At 36.7% G+C, this 22,676-nt stretch overlaps 1 protein-coding gene across 5 annotated transcripts in view; it reads right to left on the bottom strand.

Moving 5' to 3' along the window:
* Positions 1-22,676, bottom strand: part of TAPT1 (transmembrane anterior posterior transformation 1) — a 51,046-nt gene that overhangs the window by 12,918 nt on the left and 15,452 nt on the right. For all 5 annotated transcript variants that reach the window (XM_027891182.1, XM_027891181.1, XM_027891185.1 and 2 more), the window contains 6 exons: positions 15,414-15,576; positions 11,559-11,694; positions 10,633-10,730; positions 10,415-10,484; positions 1,143-1,223; positions 163-272 (listed from right to left, as the gene is read on the bottom strand). In XM_027891182.1, the coding sequence (XP_027746983.1) occupies positions 163-272; positions 1,143-1,223; positions 10,415-10,484; positions 10,633-10,730; positions 11,559-11,694; positions 15,414-15,576 (658 nt within the window). The remainder of the gene's footprint in view (positions 1-162; positions 273-1,142; positions 1,224-10,414; positions 10,485-10,632; positions 10,731-11,558; positions 11,695-15,413; positions 15,577-22,676) is intronic.

The following is a 22,676-nucleotide window of genomic DNA, read 5'->3' on the forward strand; positions in this document are numbered from 1 at the left end:
TTTCCCAAATTACATACTATATATGAAAATAACTATTTTTATATTTTCTGCGCTGGAAAAATTAAAAAAAAACCAAAAAACCAAAAAACAAACAAACAAAAAACAACTAGGAAAATAAACCACAACTTAAATAGCACTCAGCATTCCAAGCAGGATACCTACATCTGCTGTGATGTCATTGAATTTTGTTATAAAGGCGTGTTTCACAATATCCACTGCAATTTCTGAAGCAACCACCATGCAAACATCCGGGAATAACACCCAAAGATGATCTGTAGGTTGGGAAGAAACAGGTTAGGCCATTTAATTTAATGCCAGTATACAAAACAAAGATTATAACCCTTCTGCTCAACAGTAAAAAATCCTCAAGAATCTGAGAGTCCATGACTTTACATCACCACTCAGCACGTAGTGTGCATCTTCCTTATTCCACTGCTGTTCTAGAAACTTATCAGGACTATACAATCACACCACAGTTAGGATAAGGTCCCAAAGTCTTTACTTTGTAAAGCTTTATCTCTATTAGGAAAAAAACCTTTGCAAATACTAGATAGTCCATGTTCAGTTTGTATAAGGAATAGGCAAAGCACCTGCAGTTTTTGATGCTAAAGGTAAAATTTAGGTAGACTGGTAACATTAAGTCAAAATACACCTCATAGATCAAGCTCAAAATTATTAAAGCAATGTTTTAATAAATTAAAATCAATATTTTACTCAATATTTATTCAGTATGGTATTAAAATCCTAAGTATAATCAATATTAAATTAAGAATGGTATTTTTAGCATCTTTATCAAATTCCAGCCTCACAAAATAACATTTTCTAGGGAATCTTTCATTCTCTAGTGTACTCCAAGGAAATAAAAGGGCAGGGAAGAAATCATTCCAGGCACTAGAGGAAACATAACTATGCATGTTTATGGCATAACAACACATATTTCTAGCAGAGAGGATAGAGTCACTCTTAAAAGAATGCCAGAAATAGAAAAATGAGAATCTAAGATATTTGACAAAATTAAGATTCTTTAATTAAATGTTTTAGTTACCCTTATCTTTCAGACTGAGGAAAGAAGCAAAAGATACAGTTGTTGATTGGACAGGAATTCGTCATGTTTAATTTAATTTTTCTACTAGTTTACTCACCTGGATTCCATGAGAACTGTTCCATATTTCTTAGGCATACAATTAGTAACAGTACATAATTGGTGAACCTCTCCTTTATATCTAGATTAAAAAAAAAAAAAAAAAGCTGTTAACTCAAAAGAAACATTTGTTTGCATACACAGGTACCTACTCATTTTGAGGTTCTATAATCTATTAAGTTTTGGGTTAGATAATCTTTCCCACAAATTATTTGACTGGCTGGTAATGACACCACAGACAGGATTTCCGCAGTAGGCGGTGCCCTGGTCTGTCTGATGCCCCCTCACCTCAGGGTTCCAAGAAGCAGAAGGGACTTAAGTTGTGACCTACTATCACCTTTTCCAATATGTTAATAAAATGGTCAGTTTTATTGATAAAGTTTGTGCATTCCTTCTGGGATTCAAAAAGAACCAGCACCTCCTAGCATAAAAATGGAGAGAATATACCCATCTGTCTTTTCAAGGTATTAGCAAGGTGCATTTAATTTTCTACAGATCGTGGTATCCAAATTGCTACATTCTGGGTTCAGTAACAGGATGAAAAAAAGTGTTTCAAGACAACTATTATGCCTTAGGTAGAAGATTCCTACCAGTCTTTCACACTGCCACCTTAAAAGGGACCAGCAGGATGTATCACCAGTTATCAAAACTGTAAGCACTGTAACACAAAAGCATTCTGACAAAGTCCTATGTCTTGCCCTCCCAGACAGGGAAGTCTTTTTTTTCTGCTTTGGTGCCCTGTCTCCAGAGATGATGCATACAGCTTGCTTCAGGGAGAAAACATCACATTTTTTAGCTTACTAAAAACCACCTTCCTGAAATTACTGAAAAACAGGGTAAAACCTGTCACAATTAGCAAGTCCAAAGAAGTATCTTTAGAAGACAGAGCTATTAGGAAAATCTGTGAAGATAGTATTACTGCTTGTTGCATCTGTTAATAACCATTACAATGATTTCTTTGTGGGCAAGTCACCTCCAAATCCAAAGGGTTCACTTCATCAAGCACCTCCTATACTCTGGGGAGTTCTAGTTACTGGCTTTAGGAAACAAGAAATAGAAATGTTTGGAAGAACACATAAGGATTGAGTTGGCCAAAAAAATATTTAATTTTGTGCCAGCTTCCATCATCTCTAACTACAGGTGAACAATGCTCATGGCTGCAGTTGTACAGGGCGTATATAGTTTATTATAGTATAATAATACCCCTCATTTTAAAAGAGAAGTTGAAAAATACTTTCAAGTCTGAAAATATGGAGCAAAAAGAAAAGAACAAATCCTCCAGGAGAGGGGAACAAAAAGCATAGGATTCAAGAAGAATGAGGTTGCATGTACACATGTAAAAAGACATGTCTTGGGTTACATAAATTCAGGTTCAGGAAGGGTCAGAGGAAGCACAAGCTTCCAAAACACAAGAAGTGGTGTATTTATGGGGGAAGAAACAAGGAAATCCTTCAGGACAATAAATTTAAAGTAGAAAAAAACAGGACATAGGTAAAACCCTAATCATAATTTCTTGGTTTCTTGTCAATAACACTCCAGCAACTCAAGTATGTTCTTCTGTCCTTCTAAATTCAAAATACTGCCCAGATGACCAGAACACAGTATTTTCTGAAAAATCTAGTTATGAGATACCACTTGAAGGTGTCACCAATGGATTAAAACGCAGTCAAGCATGTATTGATCTATCACACCCATTAGCAATCTGGAAATTATCACTGCGTTTTCAGACTTTTGCCCAGTAATCTCAGAAAGGTTTCATCTTATATTTCCCACATTGCATACTTCTACACTGCCATGGCACATCTTTGGTCAGCAATGTGTAAGAGACTGCACAGATCTCATCTTCAGTGCTTCAGATCTTAAGGGGTCTTTATAGATAGTTATTCTCAAGTGGGAATTAGGGACCTTAATTCAAGTCTAAACATTAAAGCATGTCTCAAGCTAATCCTCCAGACATTTATTACCTGCTTGGTTTATGTACCTCACCAGACGCTAGGATTAAATAGAGAAGGGACATCTTGGGCTTTAAATTTCTGCTTGTACTATCATAAAAACATTTTTCTTCCACTAATTTCTGAGACTGGGTGACAGGCTGATACCTCTTTTTCCCCTCTGCTTATTTTTCCTATTCTCCCTGGCCTCCCTTCTAATCTGTTATCTCTGTTGCCCCAGCTGTTCAAGGCTGTTAGGAGTGAGACGAATGACTGTGGCTGCTGCTCTTCATCCTCGTCCCTCTCATCAACTGACAGTCAGAGAGGCAAGCAAGGGAGACAGCACTTTACAGCAGTTTCAAAAGTAATCCCAAACAATTAAAAAATTAATTTCATTTCTCATCCTTATGGACAAGGACAAAAAAGGCTTCAGGATGCCCAAATCAACCACTGGTAATCAGTTTTAAATCCCAGTTAAAATTTCAGAACACAAAATATGCATGAGTAATGTTTCATCATTTATTACAAAGTTGTTTGATGCTATATATGTACATTTATTTATTTATTTTTTTAACACATGAGGGGAATTTCCTGTACCGTGTATTGCCACTTAGATGATGTGGTGAACTATAGAACTACTATAAGGCTATATCCCTAGATTCACACTTAAACACAACATGCTCTTAAAGAACAACTAAGGCAAAATAAATTATTGTACTTGTGAATTTTGTGAAACAGTGACAAGCCACTAGTGTTAGTGTTCAGTTACAGAGGGCTCAGGTAGCAGCAAAAAGAAATTACTCTGTTCTGTTTTACCATAACAAAGAATAAAGTGGAAATGAGGAGCGCTCTCTTCTTCATTCTCCATCATGACAATCCTTAGTTAACATTGATATAAAGCCATTTCAACTCAGTTTGATGTATATCCCATGAAATATTGATGAGAAGCATATCACAAACTGTTTCTCTGTTAGAATACGGTACAGCTCCAATAATCCTTTCCACTATAAGACAGGGTTAAATGAGAGCCAAAACAACAGACTGAGGACATTTTAAATGGTCTTCAGCTACCTCCACAAGCACATGATGAAGAAGTTTACTTTCTCAGTGTTTATGCCCCAAGTGTTGACAACCTGACATCTAGCACTAATTCAGATATATTTATCCCCTTGATCGGCCTCTTGTCAGCACATACCATGCATAATCCTGATGACATACCAGGCATGAAGTCCCAATGGACATCAGTGACAAGTGGTGTCCCTCGGGAGTCCATACTGGGACCAGTTAATATCTTCATTAATGACACAGATGAAGGGATCGAGCGAACCCTCAGCAAGTTTGCAGATGACCATCAAGAGTGGTGCAGTTGCCACACTTGAAGGGTGGGATGACATCCAGAGAAACTTTGACAAGCTTGAGAAATGGGCCCATGGGAATCTCATAAGGTGTAATATGACCAGGTGCAAGGTGCTGCACCTGGGACGGGGCAACTCAAGGTATCAGCACAGGCTGGGGGATGAAGAGATTGAGAGCAGCCCTACTGAGAAGGACTCTGGGGTGCTGCTGGATGAGAGGCTGGACGTGAACCAGCAATGTGCACTTGCAGCCTGGAAAACTAATCATATCCTGGGCTGCATCCAAAGCAGTGTGGGCAGCAGGTTGAGGGAGGTGATTCCACCCCTCTACTCCACTCTGGGGAGACATCACCTGCAGTGCTGCATCCAGGTCTGGAGTCCTTAGCACAGGAAGGACGTGGACCTGTTGGAGTGAGTCCAGAGGAGGGCCATTAAGATGATTAGGGGGATGGAGCACCCTTCCTATGAGAAAAGGCTGAGAGAATCTGGTTTATTCAGCCTGGAAAAGAGAAGGCTTCAGGGTGACCTAATTAAGCCCTTTCATCACCTGAAGGCAGTCTACAAGAAAGATGAGGAGGGACTTTTTACAGGAGCATATAGTGATAGGACAAAGGGGGAATGCCTTCAAACTGAGAATAAGTTTAGACTAGACATTAGGAAAAAATTCTTTACTGTGAGGGTGGTGAGACACTAGAACATGTTGCCCAGAGAAGCTGTCAATGCCACACCCCTGGAAGTGTTCAAGGCCAGGCTAGATGGAGCTCTGAGCAATCTGATCTAGTGAAAGGTATCCCTGTCCACAGCAAAGGGCTTGGAACTAGATGACCTTTGAGGTCCCTTGCATCCCAGGCCTTTCTATGTTTCTGTGATAAACTGCGTTCCAATGCCATGTTTAACCTCCACTCTTACTAGGGCTGGCCCTGAAGCCTGGCCACACACCATACCATATACTGCCCATACATACTTCAGATTTTTTTGGAAGATGGCACTGCATTTGCTTGTGCTTTCACATCCTCTGGTGGTGCAAGTGAGTAGATATGGTTAAATCTTTTCAGTTTCCTTTAAAATATATATTTCACTATTCTGAAAAGTGATAGGAAGAATCAGACGTTCCAGGACTTAGTACATCAGAATTTAGTGGTCAAATGCCAAAGTCTAGCCACAAGACCTTTTTCCATTAAGATAAATCACGTATGCCTATTAGGGTTGACACATGCATAGAGGTGGTAAACAATATTTTCAAAGCCATCTAATGCATATATGGCCATAAATGCAACGGGGGGAAAAAGCTAGATGTACTTTTTTGCTATTGTTTCTGTGAAGTAAAGCCCAAAAAAAGAATTGTACAGAGACAAATCAGATTTTTAATACTTTTGCCCCACTTACAACAGCCCTGCTATTCCAATTTTAATAGAATTCTATGCCTATATTAATAGTATATTCTGCATATATTTCCACAAATCCTTTTGGAAAATGGTGACATTCAGTGTAAAGGACTGGTAGCAACGCATATCCAAAGTTTAATGTCCAGTGTGTCAGAGGGGATCATACCTTTTAAAAAGCATGTAAAAGACATGAAATAGATGATAGTGGAAATAAAGGATATTCCTTGGACAGCACTGCATCCAGTATGGACTAGTGTAATTAATTAGCCAACATATCAAAAACTGACTACTAAACTCGTTCAGGAAGGACCTAAATTCAGAATATCTTGGGTAATTTGCACTGGTAACTACAAACGGCAGTGACACCCCGGGAGCAGAGGTCCACAAGTGGGGTAGTCTTTAGAACACCTATTTATTTCCTTCCAGACTCCCTGGCACACCATGAAGGAATCCTGAATCAAGAAAGAAAAAAATAATTTTTACTATATAAATACCAGTGTTTATATGTTTAGATCAGAAGCTGGTTATACATCATAACACGTAAGAAATGAAACAAGATCTTCTGGTTTACAGCTCAGCAAATCCCAAGTAGCTCTAATGACAGCTACCTCTTAACAGAGCACAAGAAAGGATAAAAGACTGCACAAAGAATCATCAAGGGAGCACCGATCTCAAATGTACTCCTGCCCCCAAATCCCTCATCCTTAAAATGAACAACTGGATTAGAATAGTGGCATTAAAAAAACCTAAAGCCACATAAGAGAGCAGTTTGAATTCCAAAGACCAAAGATAAAAATAAAGGCTATCAAATATTTTGACCACAGATACTGATAAATTGGGAACAAAGCAGAAAAACAGAATTAAAAGAGTTCAAAATTATAAAGAAAAAACCTGAAGTTCCTAAAACTTCAGAATAAATATAATAAATTTTTGAGCAGGAAACAGTCAAGTCCAACAGAGTACTGCAGCAAATAACCTAATGCACTACACCTAATGTACTTCCTTGTATGAGGTACAATTGTGTTTTGTGAAAAAAAATCTAATTTAGAGCACAGCTTGAAATTAAAAAAGACATTTAAAAGCATAAAGGAAGGCAGCATGCTGGGTTTTCAACAATGATAAAAGAGCTTCTCTTTATAATATTGGTCTCCTTGTTCACTAATCCTGACACTACAAAATTAGCTTACAGATAACTACTTAAAAAAAGAGAATATACTATTTAAATTTAGGGAAATATTTCTTCCTGCTACAACAAATAAAAACTTTTTTTGTCTTTTGTATAGAACTCTTTTCCAACAGCCATGGTGTTTAGACTGCTTGGATGTACATGAATTTCCTAGTGGAAGTCAGGGTGACAATGCAGAAGCAGTTTTGCTGCAGATGACAATCAAAGCTGGGGGACTAACGCGACTGAAGTAACAGGTGCTGTAGCTGCAGTCTCAGGCAGCTACAATAGCCCCAAGGTCTTTGTTGACCATCTGCACCTAAAAGATAACAGGTTCAGTTTTATTAGATAAAAATGTAACCAATGCATATCTCATGGCCTGTTCAATTAGTTTTTATGTAGATGATTCACAGTTCTTTTAGTCCTAAAGTTTTAGTGAATTAGCTGTCACAGCAGAATTTTACGTGGCCGTAAAAAGGTAAGGAGGATCACTGATTCCACTGACACTAAGTCCAGATATGGAAATACTAGGGAAAATAGCACACATCAGCTTGCTGTCCACAAACTGGTGCTGAGCACAATGCCAAGTAAAAATTATTTCAAAGTTTCCAGATCTAAACTGGTAGCTTGGTGGCACTTCAACTCCTGATGTCTTACTACATAGCAGCTTGAGCCAGGCAGGGCTCTGCAAGGTATTTCAACATGTGATACAAGATATTTCTTAGAAAGTACGATTTCAACAGTTCATTTCTGTTCTCATGCTTCTATTCACAAGATTACTTGCTTTAAAATTCCATTTGGAACAACTTCTCTTGAACAGAGTATCTACTCCTGAGGTTACTGCTTATCTTTTCTGCTAGATCATATTCCTCTCCTAATTAACGTGTTAAATAAGAAGGGAGTTTCATCTATTTGTGACAAATTCCTCAGATCTCTACAAGATTCCCATTATTCCCCTCAAGAATTACTGTATTTAGCTACTGTATATTAATCAGTATCTTTTCATTGAACTGAAAACATGTGTTTGACTATTTTGAGCAGAGCCCAAGAATAGGTAAGGCAAAAGGGGATCCATTCTTTCTAAGCTGAATCACCTGCTGCTGCCATTGTTGCCCTAGAGCAGACTGCAGACCTGAGAAAATGGCTGGAAGAAACTGAGAAAGGTAGGAAATACATGGGAGGGGGCTTATACTTATAGTGTTTTGTTTCAGTTAAGTTCAGTCCAGGCATGCAGTTTAAGAACAGGGTGTCTAGGACACACAAGGTGCTCCAAAGGCTAACTGGAAACTCAGCCGACAGGACCAGCCTAGCCTGAGTTCCAGGGGTAGGATATGGCATTGACATAGCAGGCCAACACAAGATACATTACTATTTCAGCTGCATAAAAAACACATTTAAGGGACACTAAAGTGATCAGAATACATGAACAGTACTGTTCCATCCTTACTGAAGATGTGATGCAGTAGATCTGTTCAAGTTCAAGAGAGGTGAACACCGCTACTAAAAACCTGTTTCTGTTATTTATCTGTGAGAAGAAAAACACTGCTATTTATAACCATACTGAAAAGTGTTCCAGGAAAACTTATCTGTTTGAAGGGAATAAATTAGCTTGTTTTGTGCACTCTTCTAGGTATGTAATCACTGCTTCCATCCCCACATGGTATAATGAATGGCATCACTTTTTCCACCAACTGATAAAAGGAGACCTGATGTTGCTGTTACGGGTCTTCAGTAATGACATCCAGCAATAAAATATTGATATACTTTTCATTTTATGGAGGAAATTACTAGCCATTTCTAATATCAGTCTCTTGTTTATTTTAACATTTAACTGAAGAAAGAGGCCTTGCCTTTACGTAGCAGAGGTAGGTGCATACTTGCAACTTTTTCTTCATTTGTAAGGAAATTTAAAAATACTCATCTACACTTTGTCAACATTTTAGTAAACATCACTTTTAGGTGCTCTCACTGTGAAGTTGAATAACTTCAATTTCAAAAAATAGAGGTAATTAAACCTTGGAACCAAAAATAATACCGTTTCCACAGAACAAACAGCTTATCAAACCAGCTGTAAAGATTATTTTTTTGTGTTGCTAAGAACTTCTACAAGGTAGACTAAAATTTAGTGCTAATTTTTTCGTTATGGGACATTTAAGATTTTTTTGTAAATAGTCTTTCTTCCAAAGCATTACAAAACGACTGACAGTTAACATTTGCATGCAAAAAATCACCTCAACAGCCAGAACTCACAACCTGATGAAAACCTGTTGAAAATTTAACTCCTGATATAAAAACATGAATCATGTGTTTTTAAATAAGTAGCTACTTCATTTTTTTTAACTTAGTGCACATTTGGGTTCTCTGGTTTAAAAACTATGAGCTAGAATGAAAAAGTATATTCTATTTTCTTTGCTTATCTTTATAAATGAAAGTGGGGAAATTTAAGTCAGATATATGGAAGAAATTCTTTACTGTAAGGGTGGTGAATCACTGGAATAGGGTGACCAGAGAAGCTGTGGATGCCCCATCTCTGGAAGTGTTCAAGGACAGGCTGGATTGGGCTTTGAGCAACCTGGTTTAGTGGAAGGTGTCTCTGCCCATGGCAGGGGCGTTGGAACTGGATTTCAGGTTCCTTCCAGACCAGGCCATTCAATGATTCTATGAAAACAGTACAAGCAAAGAAGCTCTAGTACAACCTGAAAGTGCAATCTCTCCTTTTAGCTTTGAAACCCAGAATTCAACAAATATTTCCGATGGCTGAAATCTGTATTAGAAAGAACTCCCCTTCAGGGGATACCTGAACAGCTTTTCCTCCTGAAACACACTGAGTACAAGTTCCCAAAATTCATACTAAGCAGCAACACAGATATGTGCCAGAAGCATGTTTCCTAAGTACCCTCTGCTATTATTTTTACAGCACATCGAAACTTTAAAGTCAGCTCTGGTATTTTCTTTATATGCCAGCTACTTCATTGTTACACTTGCTTTGTTTTTATTGGTTGGTTGGATTTTTTTAGGGATGGGGGGAAGTATTTCAAGACCCGTCCTCACAACTGCCTAACGATGCATTCTGAGATCACTGCCAACATAGAACGGTATAAAGTGAACTTTTTGAAAACAGAAGACTTGAGACACTTGGAGTCTTGGGTATTTCGGCACACACACGGTATTTCAGTCAATAGGTTGTTTTGGCACCTCAAATAAAAACTAGCCACAGAAGGAAAACCAGTGTTCTTTGAAATGGAATCTCAGTTTCATCCTACTGAGCCAAACAGTAATATGGGTGATGAGGAATACAAGGCAGAACACACAAATTAACCAAGATAAAGTGAATGTAGTAAGAATATTAAATACACTCAATACATTAAATACGCGAATAAATTAAAAAAGGAGCCTCTCACTTCACATCTTCTCCTGATGAGCACAGATATACATACCGCTATTTGACATTTGGAAAAGATTGTTCTTCTCAAACTTTTTGAAGACACTTCCTTTTATTTCAACAAACTGCAATTTAAAAAAACAGTTTTTATTGATGAAAAACTGATATAAACAAATCATATTATCAAATAATATGTGAATAGACATATCATACATAAAGACAAAGGATGCGGAAATGAATTAGGGTAGCCATATAATAAAGCTACATACTTACATTATTGGACATCATGATGGTAAGCAGTGATTTATTGTGGGAGTTGAAGGCCACATTAAGGGTTGTTGCTTGAACCATTATAAGAATAGCATGCAGGACTGGATAGCAGGGTTAAGGAAGCATATTTGAAATAATTTTTCTGCACAACAGTACTGAAGAGCACCAAACTTCAAGTTTCCTATTTTGCTTCCAAAGTTTAACAAAAAAATTTCTATATCCCTGACAATCAGACTTACAGCAAGACAATATTTATATGTATGTAACATACCCACAGTGCTTTTGCAGCATGTACAATTATGCTAATTTTTCTTGTTCTAAAAGAACCCAATGACATAAGTCAAAAGTGATACAAGCTGAAGGAAAAAAATCCAAGATAAAGATTCAAAATTAGGTTAAAGATTTCAGAGCAAACAGAGAAAAGTCCAAAAATTCTAAATTCATCACTATAACTACTGGACTATGCATCTCTTGAGATCTAGTTTTCACCAATTCACTGTTAGGTTATTTCACACTAAGCACATTTGCATGCTGAATATGCACAACTTTATCCCTTCATTTCCAGAAAATATGTTCAAGCTAGATGCATTTAACACTCAACTAAAAAACGAAACCCCACTGTCTTCAAGACTCCATGACCCAAAATACTAAAATATAATTTAGAAGTCAAATTTTCCATGAACTACTCAACTATTGTTTTTCACTTTACTATAGGTATTTAAAAAGCTCTCTAATACTGCAGTGGTATATACCATTGTGAAGGGATTTTTTTCAAAGCTGGTAGTACTGACAATTTTACATTGCAAGTAAAGGAACACTGATTTAGGAATACTATCAATTTTTCAAATGTATTAAAATAAAATAATGCAGAGCAATTAGTCCATAATTTATTTTATAAAATTTTGCAATTTATCACAGAGAAAGGATACAGACATACAGCACTGCCATGAAGAAGTGAGGAATCACACCTATGTGAGCTCTTTTTCTTTCCTTAGGTTCTGTAGCTGTCCAATAAAGAGCATCCAAAATATCTTGTCCAAATGAAGAAATCAGACGATCAGCCACCTAAACAAGAACAACTTTTTACTGCCTTTTACTATCTACTTTTCTCTCCAACACTTGAACATGCCACTGTAGGTACAGCTCAATTTAAAAAAAGTTTCATATATTTATCATCTCTTTTCATCTCTTATTAATTGCATTTCCACTCTGGATTTCACAGTGATACTGTTCCTTTGTATACTCAGGAGTTTACTCTCCCTCTCAAATTTACTATCTCTTTTCAACAGTATTTATGATAAATAATCCTATGTTGTTATCTTAGATGCTCCCTTGAAAGACATTCAAGTGCAGTTTAAATCTCAGCCTTTGATAAAGTAATATGTACGTTGTGTCAAACTATCTTAAATGTTCTTCCCCATCCCTCTGGGTTTAATAGGGGAAAAAAAGCCAATGAAAAGTTAATTTCAGATGCATGACTGAGAATATTGGCTTACAGGTACAAAAAGAATCGAAATTAGACTTGGCCCCACTGTTCCCCATATACTGAAATATCTACTTTATACAAATATCTGCATTAAGCAGAATTCAAAATTTAAAGGAGTATAACACAACAAGTGATCAAGAGGGACTTGAAATTCTGCCAAAAAGGGAAAATTAGTTGGAAAAAAAAATCAACAACCACCTGAAGTGTAATCCAAAGAATATATGCACAAGAAGGAAAAAACCTCCTAGCAGTAATTCTAAAGATAGAAGACATGCACAGAATTTGAACTTGTAATGTAATACCACAGCAAGAAAGGTCAAATGGAGTTCCACCAGTTCTCAACACTTCATCATCATCAAGCATGTAAAACTGAAAATCATTACAAGGAAAGAGGTTTTTTCTGCCTATACGTTACAGTTCAGTAATTTTAAAACTAAGCTGCACAGGGCAACAAAAACAACACTTCAAAATTTAAATCTGGTATCACAAGGCACATGTCCAGCTAGAAAAAAATTGCTTACTAATTCAACCAAATGGAAACAGTAAAATATGAAAAACTGCCTCTTCTTATTCAAGACAATATTTTCTCTTAGTGTCTTTCTGTAAGACAACAATTTTGGACACCTTAAAACAACATGCAGAACAGAGGACTAGGTGCACAATGTACCTTCAAATCTTGAACCATACCTACAAAAAAGAAAGTTCTTGGCACAACACAAATAAACCTAGACTCGGGATCATTTCCTGACTTTTTAAACTAAGAGTTCTCAAGGTAAAGATACTAAAGTGAGCTTATTAAATGAAGTTTCCTAAAACATGAATGCTGAACTAGAATAAAATTTTACAGGATGTTTCAAGCAAACTTTAAAATATATTACTAAGTATCACCTATGAAATAGAATGAACAAAACTGTGAGCTGATGAATTATCATAAATCTGATCAGTTCAAGAGATATTTACAGTGGCATTGTTTTCGGCTTTTAGACTTTGTAAATTAGGGTGATCTGCACGATTTGGTTCCTGCTCATTGTGATAACCCATTGAATAATTACAACCGGTGTAGTAACACCAACTACAGAATGCTTAGAGTTTGGTAAGTTTTTGTTCACAATATTGTGAGGGTTTTAATAGATAAAATGGTAGCTTTCGTTTCCTCGCTATATTTAAATAGTTCTCGTTTCTTAGCTGAAAGGATAGAAAATATTAAAACCCACCACACAATATTGTTGCTTGCTTTTCCAAATATGACTTACCTAAACCCTACATGCCGGCTCCAGGCTCCAGCAGAATTCCATGGTGAGTGCTGTCACCATCATAACGCACACTGGGGCTTCACAAGGAGCAGGAGCCGGTGGGTCTGAATCTAAAAAAGAAAAGTGTCTTTTAAGCCAAACATGCTGAACGCTCCCCTCAGGCTGTCTATTGGGAGCATTCAGCACGTAATTTGATGATTTTGCATTCCTCATATCTTTCCAGGACAATGTTCCCCGGACTTGCCAACAGCCGAAAACATTAGGACATTGTAAACATCTCTGTTGCTCAGTGATTTCACTAAATTAAAAAGATCTACCTATTCTGAAAACTTGTGAAAAAATGTAAAGCATACTGCTTAGAAAGAGTGCATTAACAGTGCCTTAAAAAGCATCGTTTGCATCAATAGCAAAGACTTTCAATAAAAATCACCAAAGTAGTCTAAGCAAGCCAATATTCAAACTGTTGAAAGCTAACTATTAACCAAGTCTTTCAGTGGGATCCCATGAACATTTTCTGCCAATACTGCTGCAAGCTGCCATAGTAAAAAAGCCCCTTAAAAACATGCCCTCTGCTTGGCATGTTTGGTTTCATGAGACACTCTGGAAGTTAAATACTGTTTCCAACTTAAAAGTGTAATATTATTTTTCTAATAACCATGCGTGGTTAACAGACTTCCCTCTTTCCTAAAAGAAACACTCGGGCAGCACTTTTCTTAGTTGAGATACACGCTTTTGATTCTGCCAAACATAGCAAAGTAATTCAACTCTTTATTCAAAATGGAATGGCACATGCCTTCCAATTCACAGCAAGCACTGTAGGATTGCTTCACATTATGTGGTAAGCTGAGAAAGTATAGCCCTAAGTGACTTGAAGTAGTCTTGAAATAAAGAAAAATTACTATTTTGAGCACATGGATTTATTTAGTAAGTGATAATCTTTCATCAATTATGGAACTATTTATGGATAAGTATTTCCCCACACAACTAAAATCCATATAGTAACTCAGCGCTTATTTAATATTTGTACATATTTTTCAGCAAATCTAAAATCAAAGGAAACAAAAAACCTATGAATAAACAACTGAGGTGGTTTGCATGATATTTATTTCACTTAGGATAATAAAGTGTGTTACTTATGCAATATTATTTTATGGAGAAAGAACAAATGTCTTTAGACAACATATTCAGATTTAGCAGAGTGTAACCCTGTTTTAACAGTCTTCAAACAAAGGTACAACAGATGTTCAAACAAGGATTAGTGTCATTCAGAGATCCCAGAATCCTAGCGGAGTAACTTTTGTGTACAAAGCCTTGAGTGAGTCCTTTTAAGAGGCTGTGTCCCTACTAGGTTCTATATCTGCAGGATGGAGATAAGATTGTAGCTATGAGAACATTATTTATTTTGCGAATCAGTGATCACAGAAGTAAAATCAAAAATCTCATGCTTTATGTTAATAATAAAACAGAAACTATTTTTTCACCAGAATTTCTCTTTATCTTGTCTCCTGAAACAGAATTTCCTTTTCTTGTGTCACTATATGCATTCAGCTTATTGCTTATGTACTCAGGCTTTAGCCTGCTAGCCAGGACTGAGAAATGTTAAGCAGTAACATGTGTCCTTGCATACAATAAAAGCTCTATTTTCAAAATAACGAATTAAAAAACAAATTCCATGTTTTCTACTATCTTCCTTCTCTGCTCTAAGGATCTTATCACTATTTCAAATCAACAGTTTCTACTTTGCTCAGTGAGTTCAAAACCTCATTCACCATCTTGCATTTCATAAGACACATCTTTCATTTCCATTTCTCAAGTTTCATTCTGTGCAATTGAGTAACAATCTCCAAAAACTAGGCAACAGGAAACAGATTCTAAAACCTTATTTTTCACAATCCTGTCTGTTTATTATCTAGGCTTATTAGCATGGGTGTATGCACATTTGTGAGAATATCAGATGTGCCACATTCTAAGGACCAACACTGTATTACAACATTTTAGTTAGTCTGAAAAGAGCATGCTCCGTATTCTGATGCCAACATTCTTACCTCAAGCATGTTATAGATGATGTAGAGCTTTATGACAGACTGTCCCCTTATCAGATGATACATCATAGAGTAGTCAACATAGTGCATCATGAAGTAGCAGATGACCAATATAACTCCTTTGAGAATGTCACATACCTGAGCAGGTTGTAGCAAACGTCTATCACTGAAATACAAAGGGCAAAAAGTTCCACTAAATGTCATGTACCCACAAAATACAACTGTTACCAAGTCAACAGGAATTTACAGATGCTGTTAACCAAGGACATATTTTAAAGTGGCTTATTACTGCCCCTTCCCTGGCCCCTCACTCCAACACCACGACCATGATACACATTTATATGAATAGGATCACGAACAGGATCACATCCTCTTATCTGACACAAGCCTTTAGTTAAAATAGTGTATTTATTTATATTTAAGAGCACCCACTTATTAAGAACTTTCTGCATGCAAGCCCTTTGGTTTCTAATTAACCTTCCCTCTTCTAGCCAATCATACTTTTGATTTTGACTTCCTCAGTTACAGAAATTGTATTTGCTATGACCAAAAAGAAATGAAGCTGTCATCTTCAATTTCAGCCCAGTGAACCAGATACTGAGGAACAGGTTGTAAACATAACTCTGTACTTCAAGCTCTAAGCTCTGCAGCAGTAAATGCAAACAATTTGACATCAGAGCTTGAGGTTGGTCACGAACTAATGCAGATGTTTTCTATCTACAGTCCCATGAGTAACCCAGGAGACTAAAGGAATCATTACACAATTTCTTCATATAAACTAGAATTACAGGAAGAAAATAACTTTACCTCAATTGCCACAACAGTAGCCATATGCATAATGAAATTGCAAGGCAGTATTTACTTGTCTATTGACTTAGTTTAGTATGAATAGGATGCCAAGCAGTTAAAAAGTCTTCAAATGAAACCAAAAGGTTGACAATTAAAAACATGGAGGAAATAATTTCTATTATATATATTTTTTATATACCCTGAAAGGCTTTTATAGAAGTTAATGTTTCATAAAAGTTGGAACCAATTAGCAGAATGTATGTTATGAATTTTCAATTTCTCTATTCTTAAATCAATAGGTTTAGATAATGTTCCCATAAACTGATAATATGTTTAGAAAAAAATTAGAGTTAGTTTGTAAGAATTTGCACTATTTATAAAAACAGTTCCTTATGACTTCTGGGAGTCAAGACATTCCACAGACCCTGGGGACAAGACAAAACTCCCTGCTACCTCACTCTTTTTATTTCAACACATTATCAGAGCTGGAGCGTTACACTTAGTGTTTCTTTGTTGTCTTTCATTCAAAGAAAAATGCCCTGAAGACAAGATTTTTGCATTATATCACTATTATATTATTATATGGGCAAATAGATTGTGCTCTTGCTAGGAGTATGAGCAAGAAAGTATCCAGAACTCTCAGATTTACAGTATTATACTTTGAACAGAGAGCAACTGCTTCTTTTACTTTTTACTGCATAAACTGTATTAAAATTAATTATATTCTGAATAATAGAATTCAACTTAGTCCAGCATACAAGAACTGCTTAGAGTGGCTTTCTCTCTATAAGAGACATTTTTTTGCTTTCAAAAGTCATCCATCAACAATATCCATACCACTTATTTCAGACAAAGTCCTTGACAAAAAGCCTCAGTGAACCTTCTTCCTTTCCCCACCCTCCAAACTTTTCACTGAAAACACTACTGAAAAAACTTAGAGAAAACTGAAAGTGTGTCTTGTCCACTGCTTAAAGAACCTATGACTATGTCTTTGCATGACACATCTCCCCCCAAAAATGCACCCTCCCCAACCTGCAAAATCACAGTTTGAAAATTTACTGCCTTATTCAACTACATCTGACTTAAGTGATTATACTCATAAAAATATAACAGCATATATTGAAATATGTATGAAATTTAAGCAAGCCCATGATTATGATTACCATTCATATGCTGAGTAACACAGCATATTCCTTTTTCTCCAGCCTACTTCCATTTTGAAAGTGTATTCAGTCATTTCAGTACAAGTCTACAGACAACACTCAAACTCTGCAACACAGACTGAGATAAAGTGGTAAAGGTACTATTACTCCACCACAGTAACGCCAGGTCTTCACACATGAAAAAGAGAATCCGAATTTGTTATTCAGAAAATTAGCATCTTCATACTTCCAAGCCAACAACTACTTTATCACCAGAGACGTAGTGAGTAGTACCTGGTAGAGTACACTTGACTAGCAAAAGAGACACTCACTTCAAAGGTCTGTGTTTTAAAAGTTTGGCAAGGTACCAGTTTTAATGATAAGATGGTGTCTTACTGAAAGGTACCAATAAGTAGAATCTGTTTATGAAGTTTCTGAAGCAGTCCAGAAAGATTCTCACAGGAAAATGCTTTGATGTCCACAAATCAATACAGACTGAAAATATCATGTCAAAGGTTTTCTGGCTTACAAGTAACATCAAAGATGCTCAACCACCACTACAGTCACAAGTCACAAACATTCTGTACTCTATCACTCTTCTGCTTGTGTTGATTTTCATCCATATGACTACACTCACTCAAGGAACACCAACTCAGGAGAACTCAATGTAAATGCAGACAGCAACCATCACAGGGGAATACAAACTCTGAAAACAGACTACACACATTCAAGAGCACAACTGCTCTTCTAAAGGTGGTCTCAACTCAGGGGACTAACACTGTATGAAGCTGCATACAAACCTGCACACAGCATCATCTACACTGGAAAGACTGAAAGGTTTTGAGAATGTAGTCTATACAGAACATACAGAGTATCACTGTGATTCAATTTAAAGGCTGCCCTAAAGAGTCAGATCAACTACTCTCGATTGCTGGTGCCTTAGAGGAATTAAACTTGTAGAACAGATTACAGTCAAATAAGATTTTTAGAGCATTTTAGAATCATTTAGGTTGGAAAAGACCTTTCAGATAATCAAGTCCAACTATTAAACTATCACTGCCAAGTCCACGACTAAATTACAGCATTTTTTAAACACCTCCAGGGACTGTGGTTCCACCACTTCCCTGAGCAGCCTGTTCCAATGCTTGACAACTCTTTTTGGTGAAATTTTTCCTAACATCTGACCTACACCTCCCCTGGAACAACTTGCAGTCTCCTTGTCCTACCTCTCAAAGTGACTTGGATTTAATCTCTCAGTAGTGTTCTATTCAGAGTTATACATAAGTTCTTGTGCTTCTCATCCACATGGTCCAACATTAATGCTGCGACTTCTTCGAAATACAGTAGTCCTGGTTTGGGCTGGGACAGAGTGCCTTTTCTTCTTAGTAGCTGGTACAGTGCTGTGTTTTTTGGATTTAGTATGAGAATAATGTTGATAACACACCGATGTTTTGGTTGTTGCTAAGAAGTGTTTACCCTGAGTCCAGCACTTTTCAGTGTTTCATGCTCTGCTTCTGAGGAGCTGTAGAGAAAGCTGGGATGGAGCACAGCCAGGACAGGATGTCCTAAACTGGCCAAAGGGATATTCCACACCACAGCATCACACCCAGTATATAAATTGAAGGAGTTACTATAAGGGGACTGACTGCTCTTCAGGGACTGGTTGGTATCAGGCAGCAGCTGGTGGGCAACTGTGTTGTGTATCACTTGTTTCTTCTGGATTCTGTCACTCTCTCTCCCTCTTCTTATCATTACACTTATTATTAGCAGCATAATAATTAGTAGTATTATTACCATATTTTGCTTCAATTATTAAATTGTTCTTATGTAAACTCACGAGGTTCTTATGTAAACTTACCTTTTCTTTCCAATTCTCCTCCCCACTGGTGGGGGATGGAGGGAGTGATGAGTGGATGTGTGTTACTTAGTTGCCGGCTGGGATTAAACTACAACACCAAAAATATCCTCACTGTTTCAACTCTCTCAGTTTGATGACAGAAGAGCTGTCAGCATCTCTACCCCCTACTCAGCACAAGGAATTACTGCAAAGGCTGACTACAGAAAACTGCTTTCTAGAAAGTGAGAAGAGTAAGAAGATCCTGGCATTTAAAATATATGTCAGTGTTCTTTCATTGTACACTAAGAAAGACCCCTTAATATTGACTGGACAAGTAGTCTATGGTGTTAGTCAGAAACTAACACGTTTCTGACTGAGAGAGATTAACCATGTCTACTGCATAGGTCCACAGAAGCATTTTTATTGCAGCAGAATCCTTTTCTGCTCTGGTTAATAACATTTACAAAAGGATTTTGAGGTGTGGTTCTGAATATAACATGGAATAGGGATAATTAAGTCAAGAAAATCAAATATGTGGATTAAGTCTAATAATTTGTCACCTTTTGGCAAATACACAGAACTGATTGCAAAGTCTGCAGTTAAGAAATGATGTAGTCGGTGTTCAGTGAGAACTGAATGTTGCAGTTTTTGTATATGATCAGGTTCACATTGGTTCAATCTGTATTTGTTACAAATCATTCCTATTCTTTGCATTAAGTTGTGTAATATATATAAACACACACAGGTTGATATGATTTTATGCCTGTCATAACGTCCTGGCCCACACACAGTACATTTTCTGCATTCATTTTTTCAATATGTTTCTACCTTTGTCTCCAGTAACTACTCAATGCCAACACTGAAAAGTACGTTCAGAACATCTGCACTAGCTAATCAGACCTCATGATTAATATAACACACGAATTCACACTGCTGCCGTCATCCACACCATGAGTACTACAGAATCTCAAAGAAACAAAGACAAAAGCTGCTAGTGGCAAAGCCATGACAACTACACAAAGGCCAAGAAACAAGAAAAATATAGCATAGTGCTGGTAATTGTAATATCTCACCTGAAAGTAGGAATCCAAATTGTAAGAATTAGACATTATTGAGCTACTGTGATAACTCAGAGTACGACACTGTACAATTTTAGAAACCATTAGGTGGAGATAGAAGAAGCTGGGACACCTTAGCTCATTTCAAAACACTTGGTGCTTTTACAGCTGTGCATGAAGTGTGATGAAATAGAAAGATTTCACATGAAAATTAGCTATGGGTGTTTTTTCTCAGGAGTGACAAAAGAACAATAAATGAAGAGCAGTACAACTATCTTGTTTTAAACATTCTGGTAACAAAACAGCAAGTGGCAGAATCTGTCTAAATAAATCAGTTGGTCTTTCCTTCAAAGCTATCCCAGGCACACAGCGATGCTGCAAAGCTGAGTTAAATGTAACACTTGCCTGGCTTTAGTGAACTCCAGTCTTTAAAGACAGTATCATGAGAGCCTTTCTCTAAGATGCAGTTCCTCTAGTATCCTACCAGATTCCAGAAATAATTACATGAATGGATTCACCATTTGGCTGATTACATAGTTGAATATAATTTACTTTACAATTTTCACATCTCAAACCAGTAAATAAATGGATTCAGTGCATCTGGAGTGTCCTTCAAACACACCTCATTAAGATATATGATTTATGTTTTTTCACCCAATTATTTTCTGTCATTATTTGATCAACCTGATTTAGTAGAAGGTGTCCCTGTCCATGGCAGGGGGGTTGGAACTAGATGATCTGTAAGGTCCCTTCCAACCCAAACCTATGATTCTATGATTATTCCATTATTACTTCCAAGATTTTTTGTTACAAGTCATGTTCTCTAAGATGCTCTTTCCAGATTTTACAAGTGGTTTCATTACGCTAAGTCTCAGGTTTGCACATTAACTGTACAGCCTAGACTATCAAGAAATCAAATTTTACAACTTCCTCAAACAGCAAAGTACCTTAATACTAAAGAGTAAGGCTTATCCATTCTTTTTGTTATCCACTACATAAAATCTTATACTGCTACACTATTACTACCACTGAATACACCAAGCTGTTTAAACATGAGATAATCCTTCAATGTGCATGAATTCAGAGTGAAAATCCAAGCATTCCTCTACAGATAAAGAGTCTTGCACTGTAATGTTAACTAGCAATACAGAATGAACCCAGAGACTTCAACGTTCTACAGCACGTATTTAACAGGATGTTCAACCTCCTCAGCCTTTGGGTACATTTATCATTACATCTACTAATTGACAGGAGATCTCCTACAAAACAAAGCCTTACATCTCAAAATCATACAAACACAGAAATGCATGCTTAAGGGCATACACAAGCTTATTATTCATTTTAACATGAGACGTGCAAGCCATACTACTAAACCTTCCTATTCCACCACAGCATGTTTCTGCTTCAGCCCAGTCATTTAACAAAAGGAGAAGCGTGCCATGCTCAATGCTTATCACACAGTGTTCAAAGCAGTTAAAAGTCAAATTATGGTAAAATTTATACAATGCACTGACTGGCATCAACCCAAAACTAGGAATTCAGAAAATCGGTCTTTTACAGAAAAAATTTACTTTTTACAATACATTAAAAATCAAGGTTAAATACTCATACTTCAAACTTTCCAGTTTATGGTTTGTTCACCTTCAGACACATTTAGAAAGTGTGAATCCAAGTCTTTCCTCCGTTTTGAAATCCACTAGATCTGCGCAAGTCTGCCCACTTTAAAAAGCTAAAAGCAAGCAACTTTCCTTATAAGCAGTAAGGAAGAATTACTTTGCTATTCTATAAAATTGAATTAAAATACTATCACATTAGAATGCTACCAAATATCCTGGCTACCCACAAAATTCTTCTGTAAATTTTAGAACACCACCACCACCACAAAAACCAACCAAACAAAAAAAACCCAATAGTTTTTTCTCATGGTTTGGGATACTTGTAAAAAATCTACTTTTTTATAAATAAAGTCAAACTTATATCAAGACCTACATAAAACAGATACCCAGAGAAGAAAAATCTGGTGTGGAAAACAAGTGTTCATTGTAAGCAAACTCCCTAGATAAAGTGAAAGTTTAAGGAACTAGTTACCTACCTGTTATTTTCAAAGTCTGTCTATTTAATATCATACTCAAAATGCCATGATCCTCATCTTATATAGTAATAAGAGTTCTGTCTCCATCTACTGGTTGAAAACCATTAGGTTCAATCATCCACATGGTCTGTGACTACAGAGATGGTCATACCACTGGATCTGTAACGTTTGCTACCCAATAGCATGATGGATTTCACTGTACTTTTCCTTTACCTTATTAAAGAAGCAAAATGGCTCAAGGCTTTCAGCATATTGTTATCTACCCCACCAAGCCCTTTTTTGTTCCAACAGCTGTACAACTGAAGTTACGTAGCATTCAACAGAGCATTATTAGGAATAAATCAGAGT

The sequence above is a fragment of the Empidonax traillii genome, unplaced genomic scaffold, assembly GCF_003031625.1.
Source record: "Empidonax traillii isolate 1590-97213 ecotype Southwest subspecies unplaced genomic scaffold, ASM303162v1 scaffold312:size2399984, whole genome shotgun sequence".
NCBI classification, from domain to species: Eukaryota; Metazoa; Chordata; class Aves; order Passeriformes; family Tyrannidae; genus Empidonax; species Empidonax traillii.